At 30.3% G+C, this 15,035-nt stretch overlaps 1 protein-coding gene across 2 annotated transcripts; it reads left to right on the plus strand.

The window, feature by feature from the left end:
* Positions 1-11,243: 11,243 nt before the first annotated feature.
* On the plus strand, positions 11,244-13,915 carry DFL_008013 (uncharacterized protein; the record flags this gene model as incomplete). 2 transcript variants are annotated; one of them, XM_067637684.1, is made up of 9 exons in its annotated part: positions 11,244-11,715; positions 11,799-12,146; positions 12,809-12,997; positions 13,058-13,116; positions 13,183-13,258; positions 13,319-13,431; positions 13,514-13,624; positions 13,676-13,801; positions 13,853-13,915. In XM_067637684.1, 9 exons carry the CDS (start codon positions 11,244-11,246, stop codon positions 13,913-13,915), a joined length of 1,557 nt encoding a protein of 518 aa, XP_067487633.1. The 2 variants fall into 2 exon arrangements, with proteins under 2 accessions (XP_067487633.1, XP_067487634.1); XM_067637685.1 differs by having other exon boundaries at positions 13,322-13,431.
* Positions 13,916-15,035: the final 1,120 nt, after the last annotated feature.

The following is a 15,035-nucleotide window of genomic DNA, read 5'->3' on the forward strand; positions in this document are numbered from 1 at the left end:
ATTTTATTTTATTTTATTCTATTTTATTCTATTTTATTTTAATTTTAATTCTATTTAATTCTAACTTTATTCTATTTTATTCTATTTTAATTCTAATTCTAATCTTATTTTATTTTCAATTTTATTTCTATTTTGTTCTAATTCCAATTTTATTTTTTTTTAATTTTATTTTAATTTACTCTATTTTAATTCCAACTTTATTTTTTTTTAATTTACTTTACTTTTATTTTTAATTTTAATTTTATCTCTATTTTTATTTCTATTTTTATCTCTATCTTTATCTTTATTTTATCTTTATTTTTATCCTTACTTTTATTTTTATTTTTATTTTTATTCTTATTTTTATTTCTATTTTTATTTTTACTTTTTATTTTTATTTTTATTCTTATTCCTATTTTTATTTCTCTTTTTATTTTTTTATCTTTTATTTTTTATTTTAATTTAACTAATCACAATTTTACCTTAACTCTATTTTAACTTTAACTTTATTCTATTTTATTCTATTTTATTTATTTATTTCTATTTCTAATTCAAATTCTATTTTAATCTTTATTTTACTCTATTTTAATTCTAATTCTATTTTAATCTTAATTTTATTTTATTCTTTTTATTCTAATTCTAATTTTATTTCTATTTATTTTATTTTATTTCTATTTTATTTCTATTTTATTTTATTTTATTTTTTTATTTTATTTTTATTTTATTCTTATTTTATTTTTATTTTATTCTTATTTATTTTTTATTTTATTCTTATTTATATTATTTCTTATTCTATATTTCTATTTTTATTTTTATTTTTATTTTTATTCTTATTCTTATTCTTATTCTATTCTATTTTATTCTCTTTTATTCTATTTTAATTTTAATCTATTTCTTTTTCTTTTATTCTATTTTAACTCTAATTCCATTTTAATTTCAACTTTATTCTACCTTATTTTAATTTAATTTTAATTTTATTTTAATTCTATTTTTATTCTATTTCATTTTCTTTCTTTTATTTTATTCTAACTTTAATTTTATTCTAATTTTAATTTTATTAATTCTATTTTACTCTATTTTTTTATTCTAATTCCAATTTTATTTTAAATTTATTTATATTTTAAATTTAATATAATTTTAATATATTCCATTTTTCAATTTCAATTTTATTTTATTTTAATTTCAATTTCATTTCAATTTTAACTTCATTTTATTTTTATTATATTTTTTTTTATTTCATTTTATTCTATTCCAATTCTAATTTTTTATTTATTTAATTTTAATTTATTTTAAATCTTATTCTACACTGCTCTATTTTACTCTATTATATTTTAATTTATTTTAATTCTATTTGCATTTTAACTTTAACTTTATTTTATTTTTCTATTTAATTTTAATTCTATTCTAATTTCAACTTTATTTTATTTTACTATTCTTTTTAATTCTAATTTTAATTCTATTTTAATCTTAATTTTATTTTAATCTATTTTATTTTAATTTTAATTTCATTTTAATCTCCAATTTATTTTAATATATTCCATTTTTATTTTAATTCTATTTCAACTTCAACTTTATTTTATTCTATTTTCTTTTATTTTAATCTTAATTTTATTCTAATTTTAATTTTATTTATTTTAATCTATTTTAACTTTATAATAATCTTAACTTTATTATAATCTTAACTTTATTCTATTTTTTTCTACTTTAATTTTAATTTTAACTTATTTTTCTTTATTTTATCATAATTTTAATTTAATTGTAATTTATTCTAATTCTAATTCATTAATTTTATTTTACCTTAAATCTTATATTATATTATTTTTTTTATTCTAATTTTATCCCCATTCTATTTTATTTTAATTTTACTTTTATTTTCATTCTAATTTAATTCTAACTTTATTCTATTTTATTCTATATTAATTCCAATTCCAACCTTATTTTAATTTTAATCTTAATTTTATTTCTATTTTATTTTAATTCCATCTTTATTTTATTTTAATTTTATTTTAATTTATTCTATTTTAATTCCAATTTTATTTTTATTTTTATTTTAATTTATTTTAATTTTAATTTCATTTTTTTCATTTTTTTTCATTTCATTTCAATTTTATTTTTATTCTAACTCTAATTCTATTCTCTTTCATTTTATTTTAATTTTATTTTCACTTTAACTAATTTTATTTAATTTTATTATTATTAATTCTATTTTGTTCTAAGTCCAATTTTATTTTAAATTTATTTTTCTTTTAAATTTATTTCTATCTTAATTTATTCTATTTTAATTCCAATTTTAACTTTATTTACCCTTAATTTTATTTTAACCTTAATTTTATTTAATTCCAATTCTAATTCTAATTTTATTTTTATTGTTATTCTTATTTCTATTCATATTTTTATTTTTATTTTATTTTCTTTCTATTCTATTCTTATTCTTATTCTTATTTTTGTTCTTATTTATTTTTTTTATTTTATTTTTTTTATTTTATTTCTATTTTATTTTTATTTTATTTCTATTTTATTGTATTTTATTCTATTTTAACTTTAACTTTATTTTAACTCTACTCTAATTCTATTTTATTCTATTCTATTTTAACTCTAATTCTATTTTAATTTCAATTTTATTCTTTTTTATTCTACTCTATTTTATTTCTAATTTTAATTCTATTTTAATCTATTTTAATTCTAATTTTAATTTCAACTTTACTCTCTTCTATTTAATCCATTTTAATTTTAATCCCTTTCTATTTTAATTTAATTTATTTATTTCAATTTTAATTTAATTTTCTTCTATTTTATTTATTATATTTCATTTTTAATAAACTTTATTCTATCCACATTCTAATTTTTTATCTCTTTTAAATTTAATTTATTTTAAATCTTAATTTATTTTATTCTATTTTATTCTATTTTATTCTATTTTATTCTATTTTATTCTTTTATTCTATTTTATTCTATTTTATTCTATTTTATTCTATTTTATTCTATTTTTCTATTTTATTCTATTTTATTCTATTTTATTCTATTTTATTCTATTTTTCTATTCTATTTTTTTTATTATTTTATTTTATTTTATTCCTTTTTATTTTCATTCCAATTTTAATTTAATTTTAATCTTAATTTTAATCTATTCTCTTTTATTTATTTTATTTTATTTTTAATTCTACTTTAACTTCCTTATAATTTTAATTTACTATTAATTTTAATTTTTTCTAATTTATTTTTTAATTTTTAATTTTAATTCTACTTTAACTTTATTTTAATATTAATTCTAATTCTAACTCTAAATCTACTTTAATTATTTTACTATTAATATTAATTCTAAATTTTCTTAAATTTTAAATTTAATTTTATTTCAATTTTAAATCTATTTTTAATTTTCAATTTATTTACATTTTAAACTTATTATTTTTATTTTAAATTTACTCTCATTCTAACTTATTTCAATTCTAAATTTATTCTAATTTTAAATTATTTTAATTTTAATTAACTTTGATAATTCATTATTTTTTTATTTTTAATTTAACTACGCTATATATATTTTTTAATTTTTCTATATTTTTATTATACTTTTTTCTTTTATATTTCATTTCTATAACTATTTTATTTTTATCTTTTATTTAATATTATTCTACTCTAATTTTTATTTTATTTTTTTTTTTATTTTTATTTATTTTTATTTCTGCTCTATTTTTTACTAATTATTAATTTATATTAATATTAATTCATACTAACGCTAATCAATATCAATAATAACTTTTATTTTATATTTTTATACTTCATTTTTATATTTTATTTTCATTTTCATTTTTAATTATTAATTAATTTTAATTTTATATTAATATTTTATTTCTAAACTTTAATTTTTTATTTTTTAATTTTAATTCTAATCTTAATTCTAATTCTAATTCTAATTCTAATTCTAATTCTAATTCTAATTCTAATTCTAATTCTAAATTTTAATTCTAAATTCTAATTCTAATTTAATTCTAATTTAATATTTATGACTACAACTTTATTTAACTATATTTATTTATTTATATTTACTTTTTTTACATTTCTTTATAACTTCTATAACTATTTATATTTATTACAATCTTTATATTTTAATTTTTATATACTTTAAATTTGACATTAAAAATATTATAATCATTTTTATTTTTACATTTCACTTTTTTTATTTTATATTTTTATTTTTATTTTTATATTTTATATTTTATTTTTATATTTATTTATTTTATATCTTATTTTATTTTTTATTAATATTATTTTATATTTTATTATATCTTTTTAATATTTAACTAGCGATTAGCGATTACTCTAACTATTAATTATTAATAATTAATAATCAGCGATTAGCGATTAATAATTAACTAACTATTACTCTATTATTATAATAATTATATTTACATAATAATTATTAGTTTCAACTTTTAGATCAAATACTTATTACAATGATTTTTAAATATTTAAATATCTGTTTACTTATTAATTTATTTATATATCTATATATTTATCAACTTATTTTTTCAACTGTCTATTTATCTGTCTATTTACTTGTCTGTTAATTAATTTATCTATTTATTCATCTGTTTATCTATTTATTATTCATCTGTCTATTCGTTGTTCTATTTATCTATCTATATCTATCTATTTATATTTATTTATACATTTACTTACTTGTCTATCTATCTACCCATCTGTCTACTTGTTTGTCTGTTTGTCATCTATTAGTTTATCTGTCTGTTTACTCGTCTGCCTGTCTGTTTATCTATTTGTTTGTTTACCTATCTATCTGTCTGTCTATCTCTCTATTTGTCTACCTGTCTGTCTATTTGTCCACCTGTCCACCTGTCCGTCCGTCCGTCCGTCCGTCTGTCTGTCTGTCTGTCCTGTCTGTCTGTCTGTCTGTCTGTCTGTCTTTCCGTTTGTTTGTCCGTCTGTCTGTCTGCTGTCTGTCTGTCTGTCCGTCTGTCTGTTCGTCTGTCTGTCTGTTCGTCTGTCTGTCTGTTTCTGTCTGTCAGTCTGTCTGTCAGTCCTGTCATCTGTCTACCTGTATCTGTTTGTACGTTTGCTTATCTGTCTGTCTATCTACCTGTCTGTCTACTTGTCTGTCTGTTTGTCAATTTGTTAGTTCACTTGTCTGCTTACCCGTTTGTTTGTCTGTCTGTCCATTTGTCTGTTTACTTGTCTGTCTATCCATCTGTCTATTTGTTTACCTGTCTGTCTATTTGTCTACCTGTCCACCTGTCCACCTGTCCGTCCGTCTGTCTGTCTGTCTGTCTGTCTGTCGTCTGTTTGTTCGTCTGTTTGTCCGTCTGTTTGTCCACCTGTTGTCCACCTCGCAACACGCCCAACCAAATGTTTTTTTGTGGTGTTTGACAAGCGCGCTCCGACCAATCAAAAAATTGGAACCAGGCCTGGTTCCAATTTCCAAAGTTTTGGGGTGTTTGTCACCGTTAAACCTTCCCGATCGGGGACCGAACCGCCCTTTCGACCAATCAGAAAATTGGTACCAGGCCTGGTACCGAATAAACCTACCGGTTAGTTCTAAGTCCAATTTTATTTTAAATTTATTTTTCTTTTAAATTTATTTCTATCTTAATTATTCTATTTTAATTCCAATTTTAACTTTATTTACCCTTAATTTTATTTTAACCTTAATTTTATTTAATTCAATTCTAATTCTAATTTTATTTATTGTTATTTCTTATTTCTATTCATTTTTATTTTATTTTTATTTTCTTTCTATTCTATTCTATTCTTATTCTTATTTTTGTTCTTATTTTATTTCTATTTTATTTTTAATTTTATTTTTATTTTATTTCTATTTATTTTTATTTTATTTCTATTTTATTGTATTTTATTCTATTTTAACTTTAACTTTATTTTAACTCTACTCTAATTCTATTTTATTCTATTCTATTTTAACTCTAATTCTATTTTAATTTCAATTTTATTCTTTTTATTCTACTCTATTTTTATTTCTAATTTAATTCTATTTTAATCTATTTTAATTCTAATTTTAATTTCAACTTTACTCTCTTCTATTTAATCCTTTTATTTTAATCCCTTTCTATTTTAATTTATTTATTTATTTCAATTTTAATTTAATTTCTTCTATTTTATTTATTATATTTCATTTTTAATAAACTTTATTCTATCCACATTCTAATTTTTTATCTCTTTAAATTTAATTATTTTAAATCTTAATTTTATTTTATCTTTCTATTTATTTATATCTATTTTATTCTATTTTATTCTATTTTATTCTATTTATTCTATTATTCTATTTTATCTCTTTTATTCTATTTTATTCTATTTTATTCTATTTTATTCTATTTTATTCTATTTTATTCTATTTTATTCTATTTTATTCTATTTTATTATTTTTATTATTATTATTTTTATTTTATTCCTTTTATTTCATTCCAATTTTAATTTAATTTTAATCTTAATTTTAATCTATTCTCTTTTATTTTATTTTATTTATTTTAATCTACTTAACTTCCTTATATTTTAATTTACTATTATTTTAATTTATTCTAATTTATTTTAATTTTAATTTAATTCTACTTAACTTTATTTAATATTAATTCTAATTCTAACCTAAATCTACTTTAATTATTTACTATATTAATTCTAATTTTCTTAAATTTTAAATTTATTTATTCAATTTTAAATCTATTTTTTAATTTCAATTATTACATTTTAAACTTATTATTTTTATTTTAAATTTACTCTCATTCTAACTATTTTCAATTCTAAATTTATTCTAATTTTAAATTTATTTTAATTTTAATTAACTTTGATAATTCATTATTTTTTTTATTTATATTTAACTACATCAGGAAAAAAACACATTTCCTTAATTCCATCGGATGGAAGCCCTTTCATCCGATGGAACACTTTTCCATCGCGCTCCATTCCGCGCTCCATCGCGGTCCCATCGCGCTCCATCGCGGTCCATCCCAGTCCATCGCGGCTCCATCCTAATAGGGCCACCCGGCACCCCAACAAAACTGACACGGGCCTATACAAACCCCCATTTAAACTTCAAAATAATATTCCTCTTCTTCAATATCAGATCCATTATCAATATCGATATCTGAATCTATATTTCATCGTTATAAGAATAATCTCATTCCAGTATTGAGATCGATGTGGGTATTGAGAAGATATGAACCGGTCCTATAGGAGATTAAATGGGCCAGACCCAAATAGCTCGAATTGGAATGATATTTCGATAAGATTGATGGTTTTCTTTTTCATAATCCACTAAAGGATGCTCGGTGAGGCGAACGAAACCATGGGGCTCTGTATAGTTCCCCCAGCGTATGGCTTGAGCTCAGTGACAAAAGCTAGTTGAAAGGTCTTATTACTAATTGCCATTATGGACAATCAATAACAATTCTAGCTTAGTTACTGCTTTTCTTTCAGATCTCCATATTGACTCGTATGAGACTTCTGGAAGATGATGAAGTCCTTCGAGGACCCTTCTTTTGCCAGTTTAAATTAGTTCGAATAACATGATTAGTAAAAACATTTCTATGCTGAAAGTCCTCAATCGGGACCGCGAGGGTCTTGTATACTTGCGCTCTGAAGTCTGCTAAGGATGAAGGATGAAAGTCTGGTCGAAGAAATGTCTGGGAGGCCGGTAAGGTTCTCAAATAGGCATATAACGCCCAGTTGAGGTTCGGTACAGCGTATTCACGCTTAATCTAATCTATTGTAATTTATTTACTCTTATTTCTGGAGATTTAAGACTACTTTAGGTTGCAATTGAGTTAATTTACAACTTTAATTGATGGCGTACTATATAGTTCCGCACGAGCCTTTACAGAGCCGACTAAGACTGAGTCAGCGTGATTAGAAATATTAGAAAATAAATATCAATAAACATACCATCAATTCCTAGTCTATTCTTGCGGTACTGTTCGCGCTGCTTTTTAGCCGGTAACGAATTTGGATAGACCTCCTCAAACCTATTGATCTTCTCCCCTTCTTTTATAATTGTTCGAGATTAAAAATCGCATTTTAAATTGATGTTTTCGATATCTGTGTTCTATTATTTGAGCGTATGCATCTCTGTGATTAAATTGAGCCCATCCCTCTTTGAGCTGTTCGACATGCGAGGCCTCTCTTACTTCTGTTGACTAAGCATTTAATTGACCAAATTTTTTGATGGAATCAGTAAAATGGGTCATCAAATGCATTTTATAAAAATTAAAATGTCCTATAGCCATTAGCCCCGGTTAGTTCCCAGAGAGCCCTGATCAGGAGAAGAAGAGGGCTGAAGACACTTCTAAGTGAGCTTACCATTTTCAGAAACCTCTAAGGAGTCTTCACTACTTTCACCTAGAGCTTCATCGCTGGATACCGCTCCTACTATGCCTGTAGCTGCCTGCTGTGGTCTCGTTCGGGCCCCCGAAATTCTCTGAAGACATTTTTCCCATCATGAAAGCTTTGCAACTGGTTTTGCATATCTATAAGAGTTTGTTCAGTATGTGAAAGATAAGTTGCATATAGAACAAAACTTATTAAAGCATTCACACAGTTTACCGCCTGGGCGAAAACAGGCCTCTCAAGGCTCGATGGATCCCTCAAAGCGCTCGCTAAAGTCGCAACAAGAATCTTAACAACCGATCTCATTTCTTTTCCTTGCCACTGGGAGACCTGTGTATAGCCTCTGCGGAACGGTTGGAATTTGGGATAGGGTGCAGAAGCCCAGCACTGATTGAAGAATTGTAACCTTTTATTTTTTTTAAAAATTTGATTATCCATTCCATAAGATGTTTTATCATCCTAAGTAAATGCAGTGTAGGAGATCCGGCTTATGTAGGTCGCTACAGTAATTCCCAGATCCAAGAAGGCCCCGCCGAACCTATCACCCCTCCAAACGTAATTGGGCTTTTCCAATCTCATCACCATCATCTAATCGTTCAGAATAAGAGTTGTAGTCCCGTACAGGATATCCCAGGCCCTGATCGAAATCTTGGAGAGCCGTAGTCGGTACCGTACAGAGGGCAGGCTTTAGGAATAATACTAAGAAGATTAATATGTTCCATATGATCTGCTAACCATCCACATAAACGAAAATGACATATTCGCTGATATCCATCTCCGCATCCCATAAGTAGGCCCGTAGGGTACATATTCAGAGGTTCCAAGATTTGACTTATAAGATTCTGTATTTTTGAATCAATTAATCGCTTCTCCGACGGCCGCAACGGGCCCTTCTTGGGCGGTATCGGTAGCAAGGCGAGCAACATCCAGGCGTTCTTAGAAGGCTGATTTCGATATTTCGAGTTGATATTACCAATTGAAAGATAGATTGGCCAGGCCTTTTTGTCACCAGAGAAATTAGTGAGATGGGTCGTGTCGGAAGCACAGAGGATCGGTACAAGGCTATGATCGGACGGTAAAGATTCCTGCTGGCTATGCCACTGCTGTCCATAGTTCTGTATATTGTCTTTCTCCAGATTCACTATAGACTTTTTCAGGTATGAAGTGCATCTCCTGCGCGTATGAACGTTGCCGCAAGAGATACGCGATGACTTCTATAGGATCTCGATAAAAATATTTCGATCCTGGATGGCCTTCAATTTCAAAATCAAATACATCTTGTTTGAATGAATTTATTCCAAGACTTTCATCCATTTCCTGAATCATTTGACGGAGGCTATAAGCAGACTCGAATGACTTTACATCGACACTTCTGGCGCCTGAACCTATCCCGTGATTGAAATACCGATTAATTGCCGTTTGAGAAATATCTTCTTCGATAAACCATTTTGCCAATTTAAAATTCTCTAAGTTAGTAAAAGGGAACCATGGATTATTTTTCATCTGAGCGATTATCGGATCTGAGAAGGCACCGAATGGGGCTCCTGCATCCTTGACCGGGAGAGACAGCCTAGGAACAAATTCTGGTTGATTAGATTGTCGAGTACTTAAATCTTCTGATATTTCGTCATTTCGCACAAGAGGGCTCTCCGGGGTCGCTTCCGAGTGATCCAGGTCTTCCTCGGCACTATTCGCGTCTACTGGCGGTGTTTCTTGAAAGATAATAGTCTGATTTACCCCGCTTTCTAATAATGTAGAAATGAAGGATTGATGTTCTGTTTCAATGTGTTTTCGTACCATTTAAAAGATCTAAATGGGGCTCGGGGGCAGATACGACACTTGAAGAGGCCGTTGGGAGTCCTAGCCGGTTTCCTAAGGTCTAAAGACATGATGTTGCCGATTTATTATAAAGGGCGAGTGTGGCGAGATATGAGGTCTAAAGATTCGGTGATTGCAGGCTAATCATAGATCTTCACCGATCTTAAAATACAACACTACAACAATTCCCAACATTCATTCCGATCTTTATTTTAGTATATTTGTAGGATCTGGAGGAGGCCGATACAGGACCTCAAAGGTCTGGAAAGAGAATTCCCAGGCCTGGGCAAGCTGGCGAGGCCTTCAGATATGTTTGCTCTATAGATTAATGTTTGCTTTAAACTAGAAAACTAAGTTTTAATTAGAAGTATAAAGGTAAGGGATACTACGTGAGATCGTTCCGTCGGGCGGGAAGCAGCATGGGAGCTTCTACAGCGCTGTATAAGCTCCTCCCAAAACCTGAGGATTCAACATAAGCTATCATTTCCATGTTCCACAGTATATAGCTCCAGCAGCCCGTGGCTGTACCCCTGAAGCAATATACAGGGTGTGCATGCATAACTAACAGAATTCAGATTTTTTAATTTAATTAGAAGCATAAAGCTAAGGAATACTACATGAGATCGTTCTGTCGGGCGGGCAGCATGGGAGCTTCTACAGCGCTGTATAAGCTCCTCCCAAAAACCTGAGGATTCAACATAAGCTATCATTTCCATGTTCCACAGTATATAGCTCCAGCAGCCCGCGGCTGTACCCCTGAAGCAATATACAATATACATGCATAGTTAACAATATTCTGATTTTTTTTAATCATGTATGATAAACTGAAGCTTTTTTTTTAAAATACCAAAACTTATTCTGTTAGCCTCACAAATCTCTCTTCCGAAATCATACATCTCCGCACCAAAACTATATCGTAACCTGCAAAATCACCTAGATTTTAAACCAAGACCTCAAAATTAAAGCCCCCCCACCTGATTATATAAGATGGCAGACGGAGATTATGGTTCCCGCACGGTCAAGTTCAAGGCCTCCTCGCAACCATGGACAGTTGATCAAATTCGAACCGAACTTTCAATATCTGGGGCCAGCTTTAACCCAGTATGGCTGGCGTTACGCAAAGACGTCGAACAGATCCTCAGGAGTCAGACACCCCTGTCTTCACAAAAACTGAGGCTGGTACTGGAACTGTTTGGCCGGCGATTCTTGAAAAAGTTCGTCTTCTTCCTTATTTTGCTCATATTACAAAAGAGCTTAATGACCCCCTTCCCGCCACCATTGACCCAGATAACGACGATGACTATAAAGCGGCTGTACGAGCCCGCGAGACGAAGATTCGCGCCATTGACGAGATGGTAACCGCTTTCGGCAAAAAGCTAAAGTCGAAAGAAAAAGCCAAGATTTTAAAGGCTAGGGCTCCTATTGAGGATGCCATCACTAATAGTGCCGATGCGGACCCTGACGCAGCGGTTAAAGCGCTTGATCAGCTTTATCTGGGTCAAAAAGTCCCTAAAAGGGCAAGGAAGAGAGAGTTGGAACTCTCAGTTAACCTGGAACCAAACCAGGAAGAACTTGGTAAGCCTCCCAGAGATCCGTTCAGGCCTTCCTGCCTACTTAGGTTTTTTTCAAAATCCAAAACTAATATAATTTGTTTATAGACCGGGCTAAGAAACGGGTCCGAACTGTTTGCAACCCTCCGAGGTTGGTACTGGGCTGGTTAGTCGAACCAGATACCAATCTTGGTGTTTTGGTTGCCGGAAATCCGCCAACTGCTTTAGCAGATTTCCGATATAATACGGCAGACGTCGCTAAGTTCACTGGTTTGCTCAAACAGCCAACTTTGGCTAGTTTGAAATCACTCTTCAACGATCTCCTTCAGGTCGGTGAAGAGCCAAGGTCGGTCTGGGGGTTCACGGAGGATAGAACGGTAGAATATAATCTACCAGAAAATGAACCTGTGGCAACGGCCACAACAGTTGGTGGAGGGACCAATGTAGTTCCTGCTGGTATGCATTTGCGTACCAATGCAGATGTTTTGACTTGGTTGGTTCGTTGTCAAGATTTGAAGGCCGCATATTTGGTTGTGGTCCTTCATAGAGCTGGTGGAGCTGATTCACCCCCCAGCGCGTCGACCCTGGCTTGATGCCCCAGATTTTAATTTGATTGGTATTGTATTGGAAAGATTGGGTTATTTTTAGACCCTATATATGTATTTTATATATTTGGAATGAAAACTGCTCGAGGCCTACATGGCCCACTAGGAAGAACTTCAGACTGCGCTGGTTAGCAGTTCGATCAATCAACATTTCCATATGTGGTGTTTTTGTGGAATACTAAGCTCGCGATGATAGTTTGGTGGTGAGAACATTATTACCCGATTGGGATCTGCACAGCGCTTTGGCATCCTACTCAAAAAGATATCACATATCACATTTCACATATCAAATTAAGATATCTAGCCCCTTTTTCCATTTCTCCCTAAACAATCATCAGGATATTCGTAAAGTTCACTGCACGTCGACATCGAACCGAGACATCTTTATCATTTTATCAAATTTCAAAAATTTAGTCTCTATCATTAGCCAGTACGTATAGTACACTGAACAAGCCTCTGTCTGCCTAGGAAGCCACAGACTAAAAGTGCAAAGTCACTAAAAAACAAATCAAGGCCCGGGCAAAAGCGACACATCGGGAACCAGCACAGCAGCACTACAGCAACCCGTACAGAAAACCTCGGAAGTCGACACATCCTCTACAGTAGAAACAGAGAAGTTTTCAGACTTATCTCGGGAGGATTTAATACGATTGCTTCTTAAAACACAACAGCCCGTTCCTGTCACTGACCGGGACCAGCGGAGTACTGATCCGTCTTCATTCTCTGTTCACGCTTTTATATAGGAACTAATTTTTTTCAAAGCTATTTTGAACAATCCGGCAGAGGCGGATACGGAGCCTCCAGCAGAACCAGCAAGCCAGGTAGAGGCAGACACAGAGCTATAGCAAAACCAGCAGAACCAGCAAAACCACAAGAGACTTTAATAGAGTCACCCCACAATTCCGACATTTCAACAACATCAATTAGAGAAAAAGACGGGACGTCGTTTGTTGGAAAGGTCAAGTAAGTTAATATTAAATAATTCTTTTATTTTCATATGGGCCCGTACTGAACTGATATAAGCAGATTCAAACCTGACAACAGCCACCCGAGCAGCATCTGAGGTCTCCAGTATTACACCATCTCAATCCATTTCTCAATCGGGTTGTACGGAACTGCTCGAGACAGCCTCGGTCGTGAGTCGTTCCCGTAAAAACGAACTAAGGCGACGAACATTCCACCGACATATACCGAAATATTTTAATCTTGTTTGCATAGATCTATGTCTATTGCATTACAAAAAATCCATTCCCGGACACTGGAGAGGTTCGGGATGTCTGGGAGCAGATATTTGCCTCTCGTGGTCTTGCTTCGGCCCCCTTTTCTAAAGTCAGTTCAAGTACAATTGAACAGTTCTTTCAAGTTTTCGAGGTCATGTAGCAGACGCTGCTCGGAAGATTATCGAGTCCGAATATGTCCTCTCCCTTCTCTATACCGGCTCGAGCAGAACGAGTCAAATATCTTCTGGAAAAAAACAGGTTTCTTTCTAAGAAGGATTTCTGGGATGTAAGTCAGCCAAACATTCAAGGCCGCAGCGGTTCTGTACTAACTCAGCAGAAGCCGAGTCCGCCACTGTTCTCTTCTCCAGTTATACCAAGTACTGATTCGATATTTCTGTAATACTTCTAATGGTCATTGGGTCAAAAATCCGACGCTATATCGAGAAGTAAATGGTATCACTATCTCCTGGGTCGCTACAGTTTGTGGGGGGCTTTAAAAAGACTCGAACCGGTACTGTCGATTCAAGTTGTACTTTGAAATCTTTAAATGGACAACGTAAGTAGAATCCACCTATTCATGGAGATACGAGGCTAACGCAGGGCCATCCAGACCAATACATGATCTATTAGAATTCTGGAGAACTCGTCGAGAATTATATCAAACCAATATCATATCGATGCTGTTGGTACCGGATCAAGCAGAAACTAGACGCGTTCGGGGTCTTCAAAGACAAGCACCACGTCGTTAGCATTCCAGAGGATACCCAAGAATCATTAGATATGGAGGATGCTTTAGTTTTACAAATTGAAAAAAATATTAAATCGGTGAAAGGTGCCGACAACTTACGAGAGGCCCGTACAGATCCAGAGGGTGCCACTGAAGACCCCAAGAGGCCGATGCATCTTCCCCCTTTCCTTTCATTCTGAACTTGATACCCTTAACTAAATCATTGATTTCTTGTTTATTTAATGTGTTATGGCCCCTGGTATATATCTTTCCCGTCACGAAACGTGCAGTCTGGTTCTTATGAGATATCCGACTGAAAAGTTTAATGTTTATTGTGATTTTTTCAACCGTATTTTTATTATCTCAGATGGTCGTATCAGTGCCTCGTAGATCCGAACAAGACGCGTCCGATGGAGATTATTTTTGAGATGGAAACCGTTCCTTAGGATGTAAACTGTTCCTTAGGATGGAAACCACTCCATCCGATGCAAGCCCTTCTTAGGATGGAACGGGCTCCTTAGGATGGAAAGGGCTTCTTAGGATGGAAGGGCTCCACCCGGAAGGCAGGTTTCCATCCTGCCCATCTTGCCCATCTTGCCTTAGGATGGGCAGGATGGAGCAGGATGGAAATGTGTTTTTTTCCTGATGGTTAATAACGCTATAGCCTTTAAAATGAAGAATTTATCTTGTATCCTCTTAAATACGTAGTATTTATTATTACTTTTCAATATATAAAGGCCTATTTCTTTATCGAAAATTAACTGTGCTATAATAAAATTATTTTTTTTAAAAA

Source organism: Arthrobotrys flagrans (assembly GCF_004000055.1).
Source record: "Arthrobotrys flagrans strain CBS H-5679 chromosome Unknown unitig_2, whole genome shotgun sequence".
Taxonomy (NCBI): domain Eukaryota; kingdom Fungi; phylum Ascomycota; class Orbiliomycetes; order Orbiliales; family Orbiliaceae; genus Arthrobotrys; species Arthrobotrys flagrans.